Source organism: Hydra vulgaris, chromosome 04, assembly GCF_038396675.1.
Source record: "Hydra vulgaris chromosome 04, alternate assembly HydraT2T_AEP".
In the NCBI taxonomy this organism is placed as follows: domain Eukaryota; kingdom Metazoa; phylum Cnidaria; class Hydrozoa; order Anthoathecata; family Hydridae; genus Hydra; species Hydra vulgaris.
Genome location: NC_088923.1, coordinates 10,975,567 through 10,992,572, shown reverse-complemented (window position 1 = coordinate 10,992,572; position 17,006 = coordinate 10,975,567). Strand labels below are relative to the sequence as shown.

General features: G+C 30.1%; 3 protein-coding genes across 3 annotated transcripts; all 3 read right to left on the bottom strand.

Moving 5' to 3' along the window:
* Positions 1–4,163: 4,163 nt before the first annotated feature.
* Positions 4,164–6,379, bottom strand: LOC136079557 (uncharacterized). The gene is made up of 3 exons (XM_065795429.1): positions 5,016–6,379; positions 4,771–4,907; positions 4,164–4,607 (listed from the first exon to the last, which is right to left on the bottom strand). The coding sequence occupies exons 1-3, from the start codon at positions 6,376–6,378 to the stop codon at positions 4,389–4,391; spliced, it is 1,719 nt and encodes a 572-aa protein (XP_065651501.1). The 5' UTR covers position 6,379; the 3' UTR covers positions 4,164–4,388.
* Positions 6,380–6,540: 161 nt separating this feature from the next.
* Positions 6,541–8,353, bottom strand: LOC136079558 (uncharacterized). The gene is made up of 3 exons (XM_065795430.1): positions 8,128–8,353; positions 7,895–8,009; positions 6,541–7,775 (listed from the first exon to the last, which is right to left on the bottom strand). Exons 1-3 carry the CDS (start codon positions 8,323–8,325, stop codon positions 6,541–6,543), a joined length of 1,548 nt encoding a protein of 515 aa, XP_065651502.1. The 5' UTR covers positions 8,326–8,353.
* Positions 8,354–9,901: 1,548 nt separating this feature from the next.
* LOC136079556 (uncharacterized) lies at positions 9,902–15,090 on the bottom strand. Its single transcript, XM_065795428.1, has 6 exons — positions 14,490–15,090; positions 13,223–14,173; positions 12,871–13,016; positions 11,941–12,474; positions 10,713–11,759; positions 9,902–10,540 (listed from the first exon to the last, which is right to left on the bottom strand). The coding sequence occupies exons 4-5, from the start codon at positions 12,058–12,060 to the stop codon at positions 11,118–11,120; spliced, it is 762 nt and encodes a 253-aa protein (XP_065651500.1). The 5' UTR covers positions 12,061–12,474; positions 12,871–13,016; positions 13,223–14,173; positions 14,490–15,090; the 3' UTR covers positions 9,902–10,540; positions 10,713–11,117.
* Positions 15,091–17,006: the final 1,916 nt, after the last annotated feature.

Genomic DNA, 17,006 nt, shown 5'->3' with positions numbered 1-17,006 from the left:
CGATGAATAAAAAATGCATTTGATGCATAACAGTAAAGCCATTTTTTGCATTTATATGTAAACACTTAATATTTATATCTGACAGTGGGTAAACTTTGTTAACATTAGTCATTTTGCTTGCATAAAATATAGAAAAATTAATGGAAAAGAGTGGATCTGTAAAAACGATTTAAATGCTTTAAATTCCCTAAATATAACCTATTCATCACAACATTCGCCTATTTTCTCTTTTTAAATGTTTCTGACTAAACCAATATTTTGATTAACCTCAAAGCAGTTATTACCATCACTAGCAGAAACAAAATTTTGTATATTGATCATTTTAAAAATGCAAACTGTGTCTCAATGGAATAATTACTGCATGTTTAATAGTTACTGGAACATAAGTTAAACATAATATGTTAAACTTTGTAAATTTATTTAAAAAATAATTTAAAAAATTCTTTTATGATAGTAAAAAATAAATGAAATTTTAAAGTCTTTTTAATGGAGTTTCACAGTGAAAAAATACACCGTAAAAAAAATTTCTCTTTAATTACAATGTAAATGTAATATATACAAAAAATATAATGCATAAAAGTTAAGTTTTTAAATTTATTTTACGCACAATAGGAATTATAAATGGCAACCATCGAGTAAGTTTTGTAATGATCTTTTTAATTATCAGGTTAAACCTTTTGGGTACCTTGTGAGAAACCCCTAAATTCGCCAGATCCTTCGGCCCTGATAAAAACCAGATAAAAACCAATCAAGCAAATTTGCTTGATTTTTTTACCATATGGGACCCGTCCGGAAACCAATACACTTACCCGTCAAAATCCTGTTCCCGTTAGCATATTTTGAAACCCTATAGAGACTCAGAATAGGCAGAGATATGCGTAATCTGATTCGCTGATTTTGAAAGAGAGGCTTTAGCATGTATGTTTAAATCAAAACAAATGTCAAAAAGCATATTGAATAATAAAAGTGAATTTGAGTAATTTAATCAAAGCCAAATAATAATAGCAAAAAAAATTATGATTTTTCTATCTAATTTTGTGGAATACAGTTCAAATACTTATACAAACCCTCACAACTCAAAACATCCGTGATTTTCAGAATTTTTTCTTAAAAATAAATATTTAAAAAAATTAATTTGTTTTTCTAATTGTTTTAACTCTAACATATAAAAAAGACAACCATTGTAACAAACTATAAACCAGATGGTAAAACTTGACTATGCTGTGATTCTCATGCGATAGATTTTTTGAAACAGTTTTAAAATTTACCTACTAATATCAATAGACTATTATTAACTTGGTATACTTTTTTTCAAATTAAGTTCCCATTTATCCAATCATTTAGCAAAAAAAGTATTTTGAAAAAATAGCCTAATTTCTTTTTAGAACTTTACACATATTACTCCCATATATAAATTATATACAACACTAAAAAAGTTTGAGAATATTGCTTATTGGTTGTTATAGCTAGCCCAGATGATTTGCAACACTCTTAAATTAAAAGCAACTGTAAGCAAGAGCGAATTTAGATATCCTTTAATAATGTATAGTAATAAAAGATCGCAAAGCATTGTTGCCTAATAAGCTATTAGAAAAAATCTATAACCTGATGTCCACAAGTGTGTTTTGATATAATAAACTGATTACCAAAAGCAATAACTCTTAACTTACCACACCTTTATGAAAAACTAAGTGTGAAAAGGTAGAAACAAGAAAGATTGCAAACATGCAAGTTCATGTTGTTGTTTATTTCAATTTCAAAACTCAGTACATGTTTGTTGATATATAGCTTTTAATCTGAACAAAATACTCGTTATTGTATTCTATAATTAATATAAAATGTGTATCCTTTAATAGCAACTTATGGTAAATAATATTAAACAAAGCAGCAAGCTTTGATAAATTTTATATTTATAATGCTAATAATTTATTTTACATTATATACTCAAGAGGAAAATGAAAATGTGTCTGCTCTTGAAAAATTAGAAAAAAAACCTTAAACAAAATGTACTCCATATTTACAAATTTTATGAATAGTTTCATTATATAATTTTTGGTATAACCAATAAGAAAGTGTTCTTTTTTTAAATTTCTGTGAATATCTCTTGTTTAATAATATAAAAACAGAGATGCGTCATGTTTTATTTTGATGTAATATTAATAATTTTTTACTTGCTTCTTCAAATGTAAAAGCTAATAATTTAATGAAGTTATTTTTATTACAAAAATTGCCATAATTCACCTTTATTTGGTTAAATTTTTTGACTTTATTACTCAGTAAAGTTTTAATGTTCAGTAAAAAAACAAATATCACTTTTTTTTTGTTAAATTTTCCAATAGATTATTATCCAATTTATTATTCAAATTATTTCCAATAGATTAATATCCAATTTTCATCCTATATAATATATATATAGAAAAATATTGATGTACGCCTTATCAGCCTTCTCAAAATTTAGGTTGAACAGTAACTTCTTCAGGGTTCGTAGATTTATATGGAACATGTAAGCTAGTTTGGTAAAATATCTGTAAAAATTTTAAATGTTAAACTGTTTATAATTAACAAGTTGGTATAAAGATGCAGTAACGAGCTTAGAACAACCTCTGCCTCAACTTAAAACTTATACTTTGCATATTTTAAGTACTTTACCAGTAGTCTGGTGCAATTGCATATAAACTTTGTATCGAGCATGCTTTATAGAACACGGACATTATATTTGATGAGAAACACATTTAGAAATCTTGCAAAATTGCACACATGCAAATTCAAGTGATTTATTTCAAGAGTTTATACATACAAAACACATTTTATAATAGCAAAAATATTTATAGCATGACTGATTTTGTTCTTTTTTTTGATAATATTTATTTCTTTTTTTTATTACTCTTTTTTCATTAAAACATTTGATTTTAACCACTTAGTTTAGTTTATTAAATCTTTTTTTTTTTTTCAATTACAATACAAAAAATGCCACAATCATTTGCTATAATATATTTATGCCATAATCCACTTTTATTTGGTTAACTTATTTGACTTCAACACTTTTTCTTGCTTTTAATGCCAGTGTTTAAATGTAACTGTACAAAAATTACTGTTCTGTAGACAAACATAAATTTCACTTCTTTTGTTAAATTTTCAAATATTTTATAAACTAATGTAGCTAGCCAAAATTTTTTTAGATTTTTTAAAAGTTTTTAATGGTTTAACACAATGTTTTATTAGAGTTACGTAATAAAAAAATATATCAGCCTCCTCCAAACTATGGTTGAAACAAAGCATGAAAACAAAATCTCCTCAGAGCTCATATATTGACATGGAACATGTAAGCTAGTTTTGCAATTAGTAAAAATTTTCTTTTTTAAAAAAATCTAATTTTCAACTCTTTATAATAAACATGTAAATCAGTTTATAAATAAAGTTCTTCACCAGTAGTCAGGTAAAACTGCATATAAACTTTGTATGCAAAAGTGCTTCACTATTAGTCTCGTACAACATACTTATAGTCTGGTCGCTACATGTAAAAAAAAAAGGAAAACTCAACATTTTGAGTGGACATTCTAATTTTTGTATAGACTTGTTCCTTATAACTTAAGAGCCATTTTCTGATAAAATCAGGCAAAAGTAGTGTCGGCTCAAAAGTGATATCTTTTAATCGCGCTCAATTTTATATACAGTAATGGTAATAGGGTAAAAAAGAAGCCTGTACATTTTTTTTTTTTAAATATTTCTAGTTCCTGAGTTATGGTCGGTCAAACTTTTGCCCTTTTAATACTTGGAAAGTCACTTTTGGGGTTTTATGATTTTTAAACTAAGATTAAAAGCAATGAGACCACTGCACCCTAAGTTTCTTTTCATAAAAAAAAAAATCAAAAAACCTGAGGACAACCCTTCCTTTGTCTAAAAATCATAAGCTGAAATCACACATTTTTGAATTTGGGGCCTACTTTAAATACATTTATCTCGGAGCGTAAAAAGTGCCCGCAACTTATCTCATTCTTTTTTGAAAGAGTATCTCATTTTTATTTGAATGGTCTAGAGAAACTGAGAGGATATTGTTTACAAAAAAACTTATGAGTCATCAAAGTGTCAAAAAATGTTTTAATTAGCGTTTAAATATCAGCCATTATGGGAAATGGGAAAGGTCCCAAGATTGAAGATACAGATTTTCTATTACTTCATATTACAATTTATTTAATGCGAAAAAAAAACTTAGGGGGTAATATTTCATTGTTATAATAACTCCATCACAAAAAGTTAAATTTTTTATATATTTAAAAAAAACAACCGAATGTAGCAGCGGAATTAATCAATATATTATATGATGTCCTTATCTTATTATGCCATTGTTTGCGTCATAAATCAGTTTTACATATCCTATATCTTTGATTTTAATGCATTGTTGCTTGAAATACTTTTTGGGCTTTTTCAAATTGATCATCCCTAAGCTTATAGTCTTCAGACTGTTTTAACGGTAAAGGTGGTAGAATTCCACAAATGATTTCACTGTCTTTGTACTTTATAACATCAGGAAAAGCTGGCCACTTAAAAAGGTTCTTGACTGCAGAAGCATACTTCATACAGCTCACATTGTAACCATCACTGAGAACCTAATAATTTGAAAAATAGTTTGAAAAATCTGATTCTCATTTGACAAAAGTAAAACTTCGTTTAAATTTAGTGACACATTTAATATGATCAAATAATGTTAAAAAAAAATGTTTTTATTTGAATGAAAAACATTTTTTTAAACATTGAATGAAAATGAAGTACCTCATTTACAATCCCAGGATACCAATTGCCCATATAAATAACAACAATCCAATCGTTTTCATGCCATGCACTAGATAAATCAATGGCAATGCTTATAAATTCCTTTTCAAATTCTTCATTTTCTAATTCTTCTAGATCTAAGGAAAGAAAAATATAAATATTTATACAAACACTTGTACAAATATTTATAATTACAAAATAATATTAAAATATATATTCATGAGAGTAGATATAAAAATTATTACCTTGATCTGCTGTCTCTTCTTCTTCGTTATCCGCATTAGCACTACCAACATCAATTGGTTCATTTAATCTTTTGTCTTTTTTTAGCCTGCTCCAACGTGAAAATAGTGATCTTATTTGCTGAGTTGTTACGTATTCTGAGACTTGAAGCTCTTTTCTTATCAAAAGGTGCACCTGCTCTAGACTAAACTTTTTTCCAGATACTTCACCTTCCATAAAGAGTTTATATAATACATCTTTTTGTCTCATACTATACCGGAAGGTACTGCGTGTAGGTAAAGCCCAACCTTTAACATATTTGCTAATGTCAGAACATTCTTCTTCAATTACCTCCTGTTGTGAGTTTGGTTTATAACTATGTAAGTTTGACTGAACTTGCATCTTCATTATGAAACTCTGTCTCACGTTATCCATTCCTGATTTTAAAGTGCTAATAATGTGTCTTCCCAACATCATGTGTTCTTCTAGTTCTTCTGATGTATGGAGTGATCCATTACAAAATGGCTCAGTGCAAAAGTGAAACAAATTTAGTAATCTATCTTCGCGAAACTTTTCTTTCATATTGCTTTTAAAAACTCTTGTTTTCTTTTCAGTGTCACTATATGGGTGTGTTAAAAACATCTGCAGATCAAAATTGACATTGGAATATTCTTGTTTAACTCCATCGCCAACTGCATAGTATCGCCACATTGTCATATAATTATGAAAGAACTCAAACGAATGATACTGACTTATTTTAGCTATTTTTGTTCCGCTCAACTTGCTTTTTCCCTTTATAGTGGCAACACCAACAGCAGAATTTTTCAGCCCATGTCCGTAATGTAAAGCAGTATAAATGTCCTCTGCACACATCAAATCGTTACCAGCGTCAACAAAGCTACGAATCAATGACTTTGCTCCGGCAGCTTCTCTGTCGCACTGATCCTTGCCACGACAAGGTTCGTTGTAATCGTAGCGCTTAAGCTGTATTTGGTTATTTTTGCACAACATAAAAAGAGCTTCCATTATAAAGTTGCCATGGTACGATGAAGCATTGTCGGATTTTGCAAAGAGTTTATTAACACCAGAATGGTCATGCTTGAACTTCGGAAGAACTAATTGGGCAATTGATAGTGTTTCCGATAAACCTTGCTCACACCTATAAAGAGCTGTAAAATAGACCTTTTTATGTAAAATATTATTTTTCTTAGTGAAGAAAATGTCTACATGCAGTGACATCCCCTTTTTTCCAAAATATTCTTTTTGACCTTCCCTGAATTTGGATGGTAAAACTTTTTGGCAATAGTCTTTCAACCAAAATCCAGTTTCTTCATCAAGATTTTCAAAAGCAAAAACTTTGGCTTTTTTCTGTTGACAATCACGCATTAAATGTTTTTTATAATCAATGATGTCTTTTTCAGCAATTTCAATATCATAAATAGTATCCTCGTCGGCTGAATTATTTGATGCTAATCTTTTTATCTCAACTAAGGATTTGTTTAAATTTTCACACTCATAACAAATCTTATCATTAGGTGCTATTGAAATCTATTGCAATTGCTTGTCGGTTATATCACTCAAAGCAAATATTGGGCAGTGGGAGATAGAATTAGGGTAGGTAGCACTGCAGTTAAACTGGAAATTAGTTTTGTAATATCGTTTGCTGCGTTCAAATAAATTACTCAGCTCTCTATTCTGGTACTTTAAAGATAAATCTTGCAACATAGAGAAACCATTCATAGCTGCAGCAGTAATATCATCCAGTCCCGCTAAACATTTTTGTTGAGATGGTTTAACAGCATGAAGTATTCGCCACAAACTGCTTTCCGATAAAGGAGAGTAGTTCTCACTTCTGCAAACTTCATTATAAAATGCAATTGTATGACTCATTTTAGCTGTCAAAACTGCACGAGATATTTTACATACATCATTTGAGTCAAATTTAATTTTTGTGACTCCATATGCAACATCTTGAAGAAGGTTGCTGTTAAATATGAAATCGAGAAAATGTTCAGCTTTTTTCTGGTCTAGTCGATTTCGCGTAATTTCTTTTTCGACAGGAATAGTTATACCTATGTTAGCATTCTTCATTTTTCGTGCCTGGTCTATCTTGTATTTGGAGCACCCAAAAACTTTCATAAGTAACTTCTTAGTAAATTTTTCATGTTCAATTAAACACAGAACAATATGTTTACCCATAGAGTCACTTTCTTCATAAATTTTAACAAATTTTTTTAGATCATCAGGTACTGCATCATTGTCTGAAGTTTCCAAAGATCTATTTAAAACAATTGAGATAAAGTCTTCACAATGATCTGGGGCAACAGCTTTAGCAAACCTCTTTGCAAGCTGTACCTTGGCTCTTTCAAATTTTCTTCGTAAATTATTTTTGGTTCCATTGCTGAGATCAGCTATCATTTTATTCTTTATCTGAAACTGAAAAGGGCTGATGTGGAGTGCTTCTGATAGGTTGTTACCAGTAGATGTAGCACCTTCAACCTTTTCTCCAGAAAGTAAAATTTCTTTAGGCTCAAAATCAAAATCAGTTGTGTCCTCAACTAACTCTTTGTTAGTGGCAGTACTTGTTTTAGTTTGAATAAGAATGCGCTCCGACTTAAGGTGATTGTGACAAAATACGGAACCTACAGGAACATTTTTGTTGTAATATTTTGAAACATTTATTGACATATTTATTGAAACACTTCTTACAGATGGTGATTTTTTACCAACACTTAGTTCATGCATTGGATGACAGCATCTTCTTGGAGGAACCCAGCCAATACCTTGAATTTTAACAAAAATCAAAATTTGAAATATTTATTTAAATATTTCAAATTTATTATATATTATTTAGTAATTAAATTTTGTTATTGTTGAAATACGGTTGTAAGCAAATTCTTACCAAAGTTAAATCTATGGTAAGGACAAATATAGTCGTTATCAGAAAGTGATATGCACCCTCGGTTTTCTATAAGAGACTTTTCTGTCCATTCTGTCTCGTGGTGCGCCTTTAAAACCTAAAAACATAAAACTTAGATATTATGCAATGTAAACTGAGGGAATTAAACAACAATCATTTTACACTACTATATGATGCTAACAGGTTTTTTTTTTACTGCTAAGAGCATTTCTTACTTTAATTTTTACAAAGTGTGCTTTGACATCCAAAGTCAGATCTTGTATCTTGAATAACCTTTTTTTATTGAAACGAAGATATGGTCCACACTTGACATCATTAACTTGGCAAACATTTTCAATAACAACCTCTTGCTCTGACATACTTTTTGCAACTAAGTGTTTTTTTTTAAAGTACTTTAAGCATAAAATGCTCATTCTCTGTTCTGAATAATTCAGAAGGAAATGCTCAATAAACCATACTGAATAACTGTAAATTAAGAAATAATGCCTAACAGTAATTAATTATGTTCAATAAACATCAAATTAAAAATGTTTACTGAAAAAAATTTATTTTCAAGTCCACAATCGTATAAATGAAAAAAAACAAAAAACAGATTTAGCATCATTTTGACGTAATATTATTTCAACAATGGAATATTACCCCCTAAGTTTTTTTTTTGCATTAACTAAATTGTAATATGGAGTAATAGAAAATTTATAAATTCAATCTTGGGACCTTTCCCATTTCCCATAATGGCTGATATTTAAACGCTAATTAAAACATTTTTTGACACTTTGATGACTCATAAGTTTTTTTGTAAACAATATCCTCTCAGTTTCTCTAGACCATTCAAATAAAAATGAGATACTCTTTCAAAAAAGAATAAGATAAGTCGCGGGCACTTTTTACGCTCCGAGATAAATGTATTTAAAGTAGGCCCCAAATTCAAAAATGTGTGATTTCAGCTTATGATTTTTAGACAAAGGAAGGATTGTCCTCAGTTTTTTTGATTTTTTTTTTTAAAGTTCTACCTATACTTCCATAATATGAAAAGAAACTTAGGGTGCAGTGGTCTCGTTGCTTTTAATCTTAGTTTAAAAATCATAAAACTCCAAAAGTGACTTTCCAAGTATTAAAAGGGCACAAGTTTGACCGACCATAACTCAGAAACTAGAAATATTAAAAAAAAAAAACTTTAGAGGCTTCTTTTTAATATTACAAACAACGCAATATGTAAAATTGAGAATGATTGAAAGATATCACTTTTGAGCATTGCCTGGTTTTCTCAGAAAATGGCTCTTAAGAAGTTTAAAAATTTTTACGCGCCGCTTGGAAACTGCTTATAACTTTAGTTAGAGACAAAAATAGATGCAACATTTTAGGCCGGTGGCCATATAGCAAAAATGTGACTAAAAATGAGTTTTCGTTGGACACTTGTAATAACTAAGTTTTTTGTTTCGATATTGTTAGAGCATGGTACCAAGATACGAAAAACAGAAACTTGCCCCATTTTTGCCCTGCAGTTTTTGAGAAATTAGGGCTTGGGTCTTTTACCCCAAAAGGGCAATGGGAAAAAAAATTATGGTCAAATTTTGTGAAAGTGATATTTTACTTGTAGTAAATTAAACACTGAATGCATTTTTTCTAACAACATTGACCTTAAAATGCATTGTTTTCAAGGATAGACCCGACGTTAATTGAGGTTGGGGGGGGGGGGGAAGGGGGGAACAATTAATAAATTTTTGTTTATTTAGTTGGCAAATGTGGACCTTTTAGCTCATTTAGTTTGCAAGTTTAAACTTTTTTTGTCGGATCAGCTTGCAAATTTGGAATAGTAACCTTTTTAGACTTACGCCCCCCCCCCACCCCCATTTACTTGATATCTATTCTCGCCGGCCATGTCTCAAGATAATAAGTTTTGTTTTCGTCGATGCAATACCTCGTACTCATATATTGTGTAACAAAAAGTAGAGCACCTAAAGTTTAAAACAAGAAAAAATACTAGAAATGTCAACTATTTTTTATTCATCAAGATCGCTTTCTGTCTCTATTTCATCATCATCATCATCAGCAGCAGCATCATCATCATCATAGAGTCTTTCGTCAAACGAGGTGTTTTCACACGCTTCACCGCATGCGCATAGATCAGTGCATGTGATTCCGTTTTGTTTACAAGAACATCGATTTGTGACGCAAACAGGTTTGCAAGAACAGTGAACAAATTCAAGAAGTAAATCGGGTGCAGGTGGAATTGTTGTCCAAACCAAGTTTATCTGGTCTCCATTTAAAGACCAACCATAGCCATCGGGCGAAGGAACATTTAATATACCTTTCAATGCATTTTTTCGGATGTAAGCATCATAATTATCACGTTTAATGTGTAAAATAAGCGAATCATAATTTGGAGGAGCATTTCTTCTGTAGATTTGCCCATTTTGAACAAGTAATATCGTGCTTTATTGACAACATCTTTTTTGCTTGCACCATAAAGGTGACAAACAAATTTCTGTATGCCATTAACAACGTCATCTGATACATCTTGTGACATTCCGATACCTCGGAATGCTGTACAATATTCTTTTTTCTTTCCTGCCGTCTTTAGAGCAGATAATTTACCTTTTCCTTGAAAAGCAGACACTGCATCACAACCTAAGTAATAAGTAGAAACACTTCAAACATTTACGTTTTCAGATACAAAATTAGTTTAGATAAACAGCACAATTTAATACATTATTTTTGATAAAGTAGCAAAATAGTGCATGAAATAAATTCTTTGCAAGAAAGATAATGATTTCACTTATGAAATTTAATTTGAATTTACCTGTAAAGGAATGGAATCCAATCATTGCATCACACCAATCGTAACCAATCTCTTTTGCGATTTTATTTACATTAAGGATACGTTGTTTGTTTCCACATCCTGTTTCAAAATGAAGAGTTGCAGAGATGAATCAACTATGGTAAAATGCACTTACGAACACATCTGTATCGGGGCTTGCAAGTATAACATGAGCATATGAAACCGAAGAGTGCTTACAATGTAACAATAACCGAGTATCAACTTCTTCTTGGTCGTTACGAAGTTCGGACAATTCCGTACAAATCGAATTTCTGAAGCAGTATGTGCTATCACCATGTGTAATAAATATCTCTATTTCATTTATTGCATAACCTTTCCATTCTTCCAAGAGAAACTTAACCAGTTCCTCTTTATTGCTGCCAACACTCATAAACTTCTTCCATTGTTTGGGTACTTTTTGATCAGGCCCAAATATAGTAACATTCTGGACACCAGATTCAGCTCGTCTTTGTCGCTCGGCGTGTTTGATAATAATATTTCGATACCTGTCCGTAACAAAGTCAACTCTATTTGACTTATGGCAAAATTAATTACCATAGTGAATATCAATCGACTGAGTTTCTCAAAATTTTCGGGTATAGGTTTAATTATTTGCAATATAGCCATACCGTCCAAAATTAATGCGTTGTTTTTAGGAATATCCACTAATAACTTATCGATACATTTATCTTCGAGTATATTTATAAGCTTCGACTTCGTTGATTTTATGATACCAACTGAGGCGGGAATACTAATTTCAATCATAATTACTCTAATTTCAACAAACAAACCACTTTCAATATACCAGTGGAATTCAGAAGTTCCATGTAATTCCATTAATAACAAGCAGAAATCCTCTACTTCACGTCGGTTGTCAACATCCAAGGAGTTCAAGAATGATTCAAATCTAAGGCGACTTAAAGCTTCAAACATGAATATATGCACCATTATGCTTCTGTAATAGTGTTTACCTGTGAGAATACCTTTAATTACTCCCTCTGCCACTAGACCAGATTCAATGACAATATCCTTAAATTGAGACTGATATATTAATGCCCAAAGTTTACAGTTTTAATAAACCAATAAATGATAGCTTGCAAATTTTTTAAAAAAATTAAAGTTTATAATTTTATCAAAATATCTTTCATCTCTAAATAGAAATAGCTATCTTCTAAAATTTTCATCCTTATGTTTAAAACTAATTAAATACCTTAAAACCGAATCCATCAAATCTTTTAGCAATAGCAGTCATAAATGACATCATAGTATGAAATTCGCCAACTCTTACTACAAATCTATTCGAAAACTCAGGTTCCTTCCACCGAACCATTTGAATTTTTGAATACACAGCCTCATCACAGACAATTACTCCATACTTCAAATTTAGTTTGTTTATAATATCAACACTTCTACGTAATATTGTGTATATTGTTGTAATATCAGTAACAGGAGCATCAACAACTGGTAAATATCTAATGTACGAGACATGAGAGGCAGCTTTGTTTTGACCAATATTGAAAGCAGTCCAACTTGGAAAGGAATTTTATTGAATTTGGCTTTTGCATAATAGATAAGCCCTATCCTGATCCTTGACTTTCTCTATTGATATAGATAAAATGACAAGATCAATGTTTATTTTTTCGATTAGCTTTTTAAGCTTGGGTGATTCTTTTTTCCCAATCTGATAACATAAAATGCTAGAAAGTGGTTCTTGAATAGATTGAAGTCGTTTTGAAACTGTTATCTAATAAAAAAAAGTGAAATGGTATGAAGTGGGTTACTAAAAGAATGAAGTTTTTTTTATAGAAAATAGCTAAATCCAATATAGAAACATAAATGAATGAACCCCTACTAAAAAAAATAGAATTGCTAGCTATAAAACTATGTAGTTTTAACAAACAACATAAATATTTCAAAAAAGATCATAAAGTTTCTAATTTTGATTTAGTATAATTGATATGCAGTGCTCCATGTAAGGGGGGAAGGGCAAGATGTCATCCAGCCACCTTTTTAAAAACTATAATCCATTCTTTTCTATATCTTTCCTAACATAGCAACGATCAGACAAGAAAAATTATTTTTATAAATTAGTGAAAACTGTCCCTTTAGTTTTTCCCCTTACATTGCGCACTATTTATACCTCTCTTTTTTCTTGGGTTGGTCCAATATTTAAAGGTTGAACAATGATTCCATTAGCCATATGAGTAGCTCCTTTCTCAGATCTTGTTTCCTCACCGAAATCAATGTTGTCCCAAACCAAAATTGACAGTCATGTGTCTTTAGTTCCTGATTAAAAATTTGATTTAGAAGACCAGAAATTTATTGTATAAACCCGATAAAAAAATTAAGCTATTATTAAGATAAATTATATACTTATTTTGATTTTTTGAATATATTATTGTTTGTATTATGGTGATAACACTTACAAAAGCCTTGTTTTGATCAATTTAGAATTAAAATTATTTTTCATCATAGATACTGTTTAATCTTACCTTGCGGTAAAACTACATCTTCCTTTAGATTGATAGATGCTAATGCTATTTCATACCTCATTGTGGCTGAATATGATATACAATGACCAAAACCACTTAATATTTTTATCAACTCTTTTGATCCAGTTATCTGGCTTGTTGCCATTGTGACAATGCCACAGATTTAGGTGTTTGTTTGTGCCCAACTGAACTTATATAAATGCAAAAAATTAAATAACCCAGGTGGTACAATGTTCTCTATATTTTTAAATGAGAATTCAGAAGATAATGGAGGCCATGTTGAAAAGAAATCAGGAGTTGTATTTATTATTTTTCGAAAATGCAATGCTGTTCTATATATGCTACTCGTATCAACAAATTCATAGTTGATATTTTGAGGTTTATCAGTATCCGACAAAGGTTCTGTTTGAGAAAACTCACTTTGTGATGTTTCATTATCATAAACAAGGCTCTTTTCAGCAAAATGGCCACTTGATAGATTTTCAAGCAAAGCTATTTTACTTGAATTTCTTTTACCAGGTGTGTGTAAAATTAATTGTGGAAAAGCTGCTTGAATCTTTGACTTTAAATGGGACACTTTATAATTACTGGCATCAATATTTTCTTCATGATAAACGATTGAAACAAACAGACTAAACGACTTTGGCATAAACATGATTTTTTTCTTTTTAATTAATTTTTCTATTATTATTCCATTTGAAAATATATCAAAAGATTTATTTTAATATTGAACTTTAGGCTGACCTTTGTGCTGATTTGCTAAACACTTTGTATAACTTATGTAACACGTTTGATGATATTTAACTTCATGAGCAACACAGTTCTTTCCGTTAATTTGTATAAGAATATTTTCATCGAATTTATAGTTGGCTGCTTCTCTTAACTTCGCACAATCAAATGTTTCTGATCTTGAGAGCGATTCAAGCATTCGTTGTAGAGATACCTGAAACTCTGAAAAGCTCTGAAAATTAATATTTCTAAACAGTTATTACACTCTCAACAGTTATCATCAAAAAGTTACTCTAATGCAATTAAAAAAAAAAAATTAGTTATATTGTAAAAATATAATTTTCCTGTTAAACTGTTTGCAATACAAACAAAAAATTATTTTTTTAATTTTAATAATACTTATTTCCGCACCATTGACGTCAACCAAATCAAACAAATTAAAAAATAAAATAGAGAGATTTTTGAGAAAAACTATGTTATAAAGTATGCATTAGCTATAGATTATTAAATAAAATTAGTTAATAATGTACAATTTTACCTTGTCATGATTCCATTTTTGTTTCTTTTGACATATTATGCATATATCTGGCCACAAATAATTACTCTCACCCAATTGTCTACACCGAATTTTTTTTTCTTTTTGGCTGAGCTTTGTCAGTGCTTGCATTTATATATGCCGATTGTTGCATTTCATCATCTATATTAGTTTTCCTACATTCTTTTAGCTCAGTTTGTTGGTGTTCATCCCAGTCAATTTTTTCTGTCTGCTTATTATTTTCTGCTCTTTCAAGTTTGAAAACATTATAAATACGTTCGTAACATTTTGGATGGTAAAAATAACCCATGGAAAAGCTTTCCATTTCTATATTATCTGCAATTGAGTTGAATTCCTCTTCTGTTTTAGCGTTAATGGTTCTAAAACAAAATCTTGCCATATCTCCATTTTTATTTTGAAGTTTGCACCACCTTTTTCGTGTGCTGAATATTTTTTTTTATAGCTTTAGTACTGCATTTTTTTATAGCTTTAGTACTGCATTTTTTAATGCATTTATTCGGTATATCATCAAAATGAAATAAACAAATATTGTCGCTTAACGATGTAGCTGCCATTTTGTCTGTTTATATTTTTAACCAAACGTGACAAAGATATTTTACGGAATGATTTATTATAAAGTTTTAAAAGAACATTCGGTCGCTTAAGTTGTTCCGTAAATTATTAATTATCAACGATAGACTAATCGTTAGAAAACGATAAAGCACGATAAAGGAAAGTAAAATGATAGATTGTGAAAAAACTGCAGAGTAAAAAAAGGGCAAATTTGCATTTTTAAAATGTTAATACTAAGAAACGCTTGATTCAATATAGAAATTTCAGTTATTAGATGTGTCCAACGGGATGAAGCGATAATCAATATTGGCCACCGGCCTACAAGTTTGCATTTTTAAAATGTTAATACTAAGAAACGCTTGATTCAATATAGAAATTTCAGTTATTAGATGTGTCCAACGGGATGAAGCGATAATCAATATTGGCCACCGGCCTATTTTGAAAGGACTTCAAGTATAAAATATCCGCTATGTTTATATAAATCGAATACCGAAAAGCATTATTTAGTTTTTACAAATTATTGACAGGGGGTTATTAATTTGTAAAATTAGATGTTTTAAATATAATTACTAAAATTTTTTGTAACTAAAATTTCATAAACATTATTTAAAAACAAATTTGTTTATAATTGCTTCTTAACCTTGTATTAAAATTATAAAATAGTTTTAACTTAATAAATCTAAAAAATAAAATTTGTCCTCGTTCTTTGTTTACGCTAAAAAATGTTTATTTTCAAAAACTGTTTACTAAAAAAATGCGTTTTATTTATTTAATATTTTTAAAGTAAATAATGACGAGTAGCAAAAAAACGCAGTATCTTAATCTAGCTCCTAAAAATGCTTGCGTACTTCATCAAGGAGAAGTTGGTCATAATAATAACAAACTGCGTGGTTTTACTGAAAATGCACTTGCGAAAGTGAAGAATGCTTGGTAAGTCACAACCTAAATGTCCAACTCAATTTATTTCTTTATATATGCCTAAAACAATGGTACAGAAAAAACAACAAATAGCTTGGATTTGATAATAATATTTTTTTTACTTTAGTCAAATTCGAAATGACTTTAAGATTATAAAAATTCTACCTGATACCTGCCCGACAACTCTCTTGTTTCATTAAAGATGTTACGATAAGTATTTGAATATAAAAAAATTAAACACTCTACAATATCGGAAAAATAGAGCAGAAAAAGAGAGCGTAGGCGTGGATGATGCATCCTTATCTGAGCGCAGAATCTCAGCTCAGAAAAGAGATAAATTAAAAAACCCTTGGGTGGGAAATGCAAAACAAAGAAAATTACCCTCAGTTTTCACGTTTTTTATTGTTTTATGAACTACTTCAAACTTAAAATAACTCCTTGTTTCAGGAAAAATTATTGCGGATAAAGAATATTGCATTTGCTATCACAAAAAGACTAATAAAGATAGGAACGGATGTGAAACGCTTACAAAGTGCGCAACAGAAAATGCAGCAAACATGTTGAAAGAAAACGTTGTAAGTAAAACTGATATCCCTTGACTCATGGCTAGTATATTGGACACAGAATAGCAAACCATAATTTCTTTAAAGTTATATTATCATTGGTTTTGTTACGTACAACTATACAAGACCCCTGTTTAACTACCTAATTACACCTAAAAGGATACCAGAAGATATCCACACTATTAGCTACCTTCCTGCTATGAACTCATCACCTACGAACTTGAGCACAGTGCTTGAAGTTCTGCTCCAGTCAAAAGCTAAAGCCGAGAATCTTGGTCTCTCAGAAACTGACGTTACAATGGATCAAGCTATATATGCGAAAGCGATGGAAATACTGATGAACCCTAATCATATTGATCTTAAAAAATTGATCGTCCTCCGAATGGGTGCATTTCACACATCTCATATTTTTCTAGCTGTTATTGGCAAAAGATTTAATGATGCCGGATTACAAGACTAGATAATT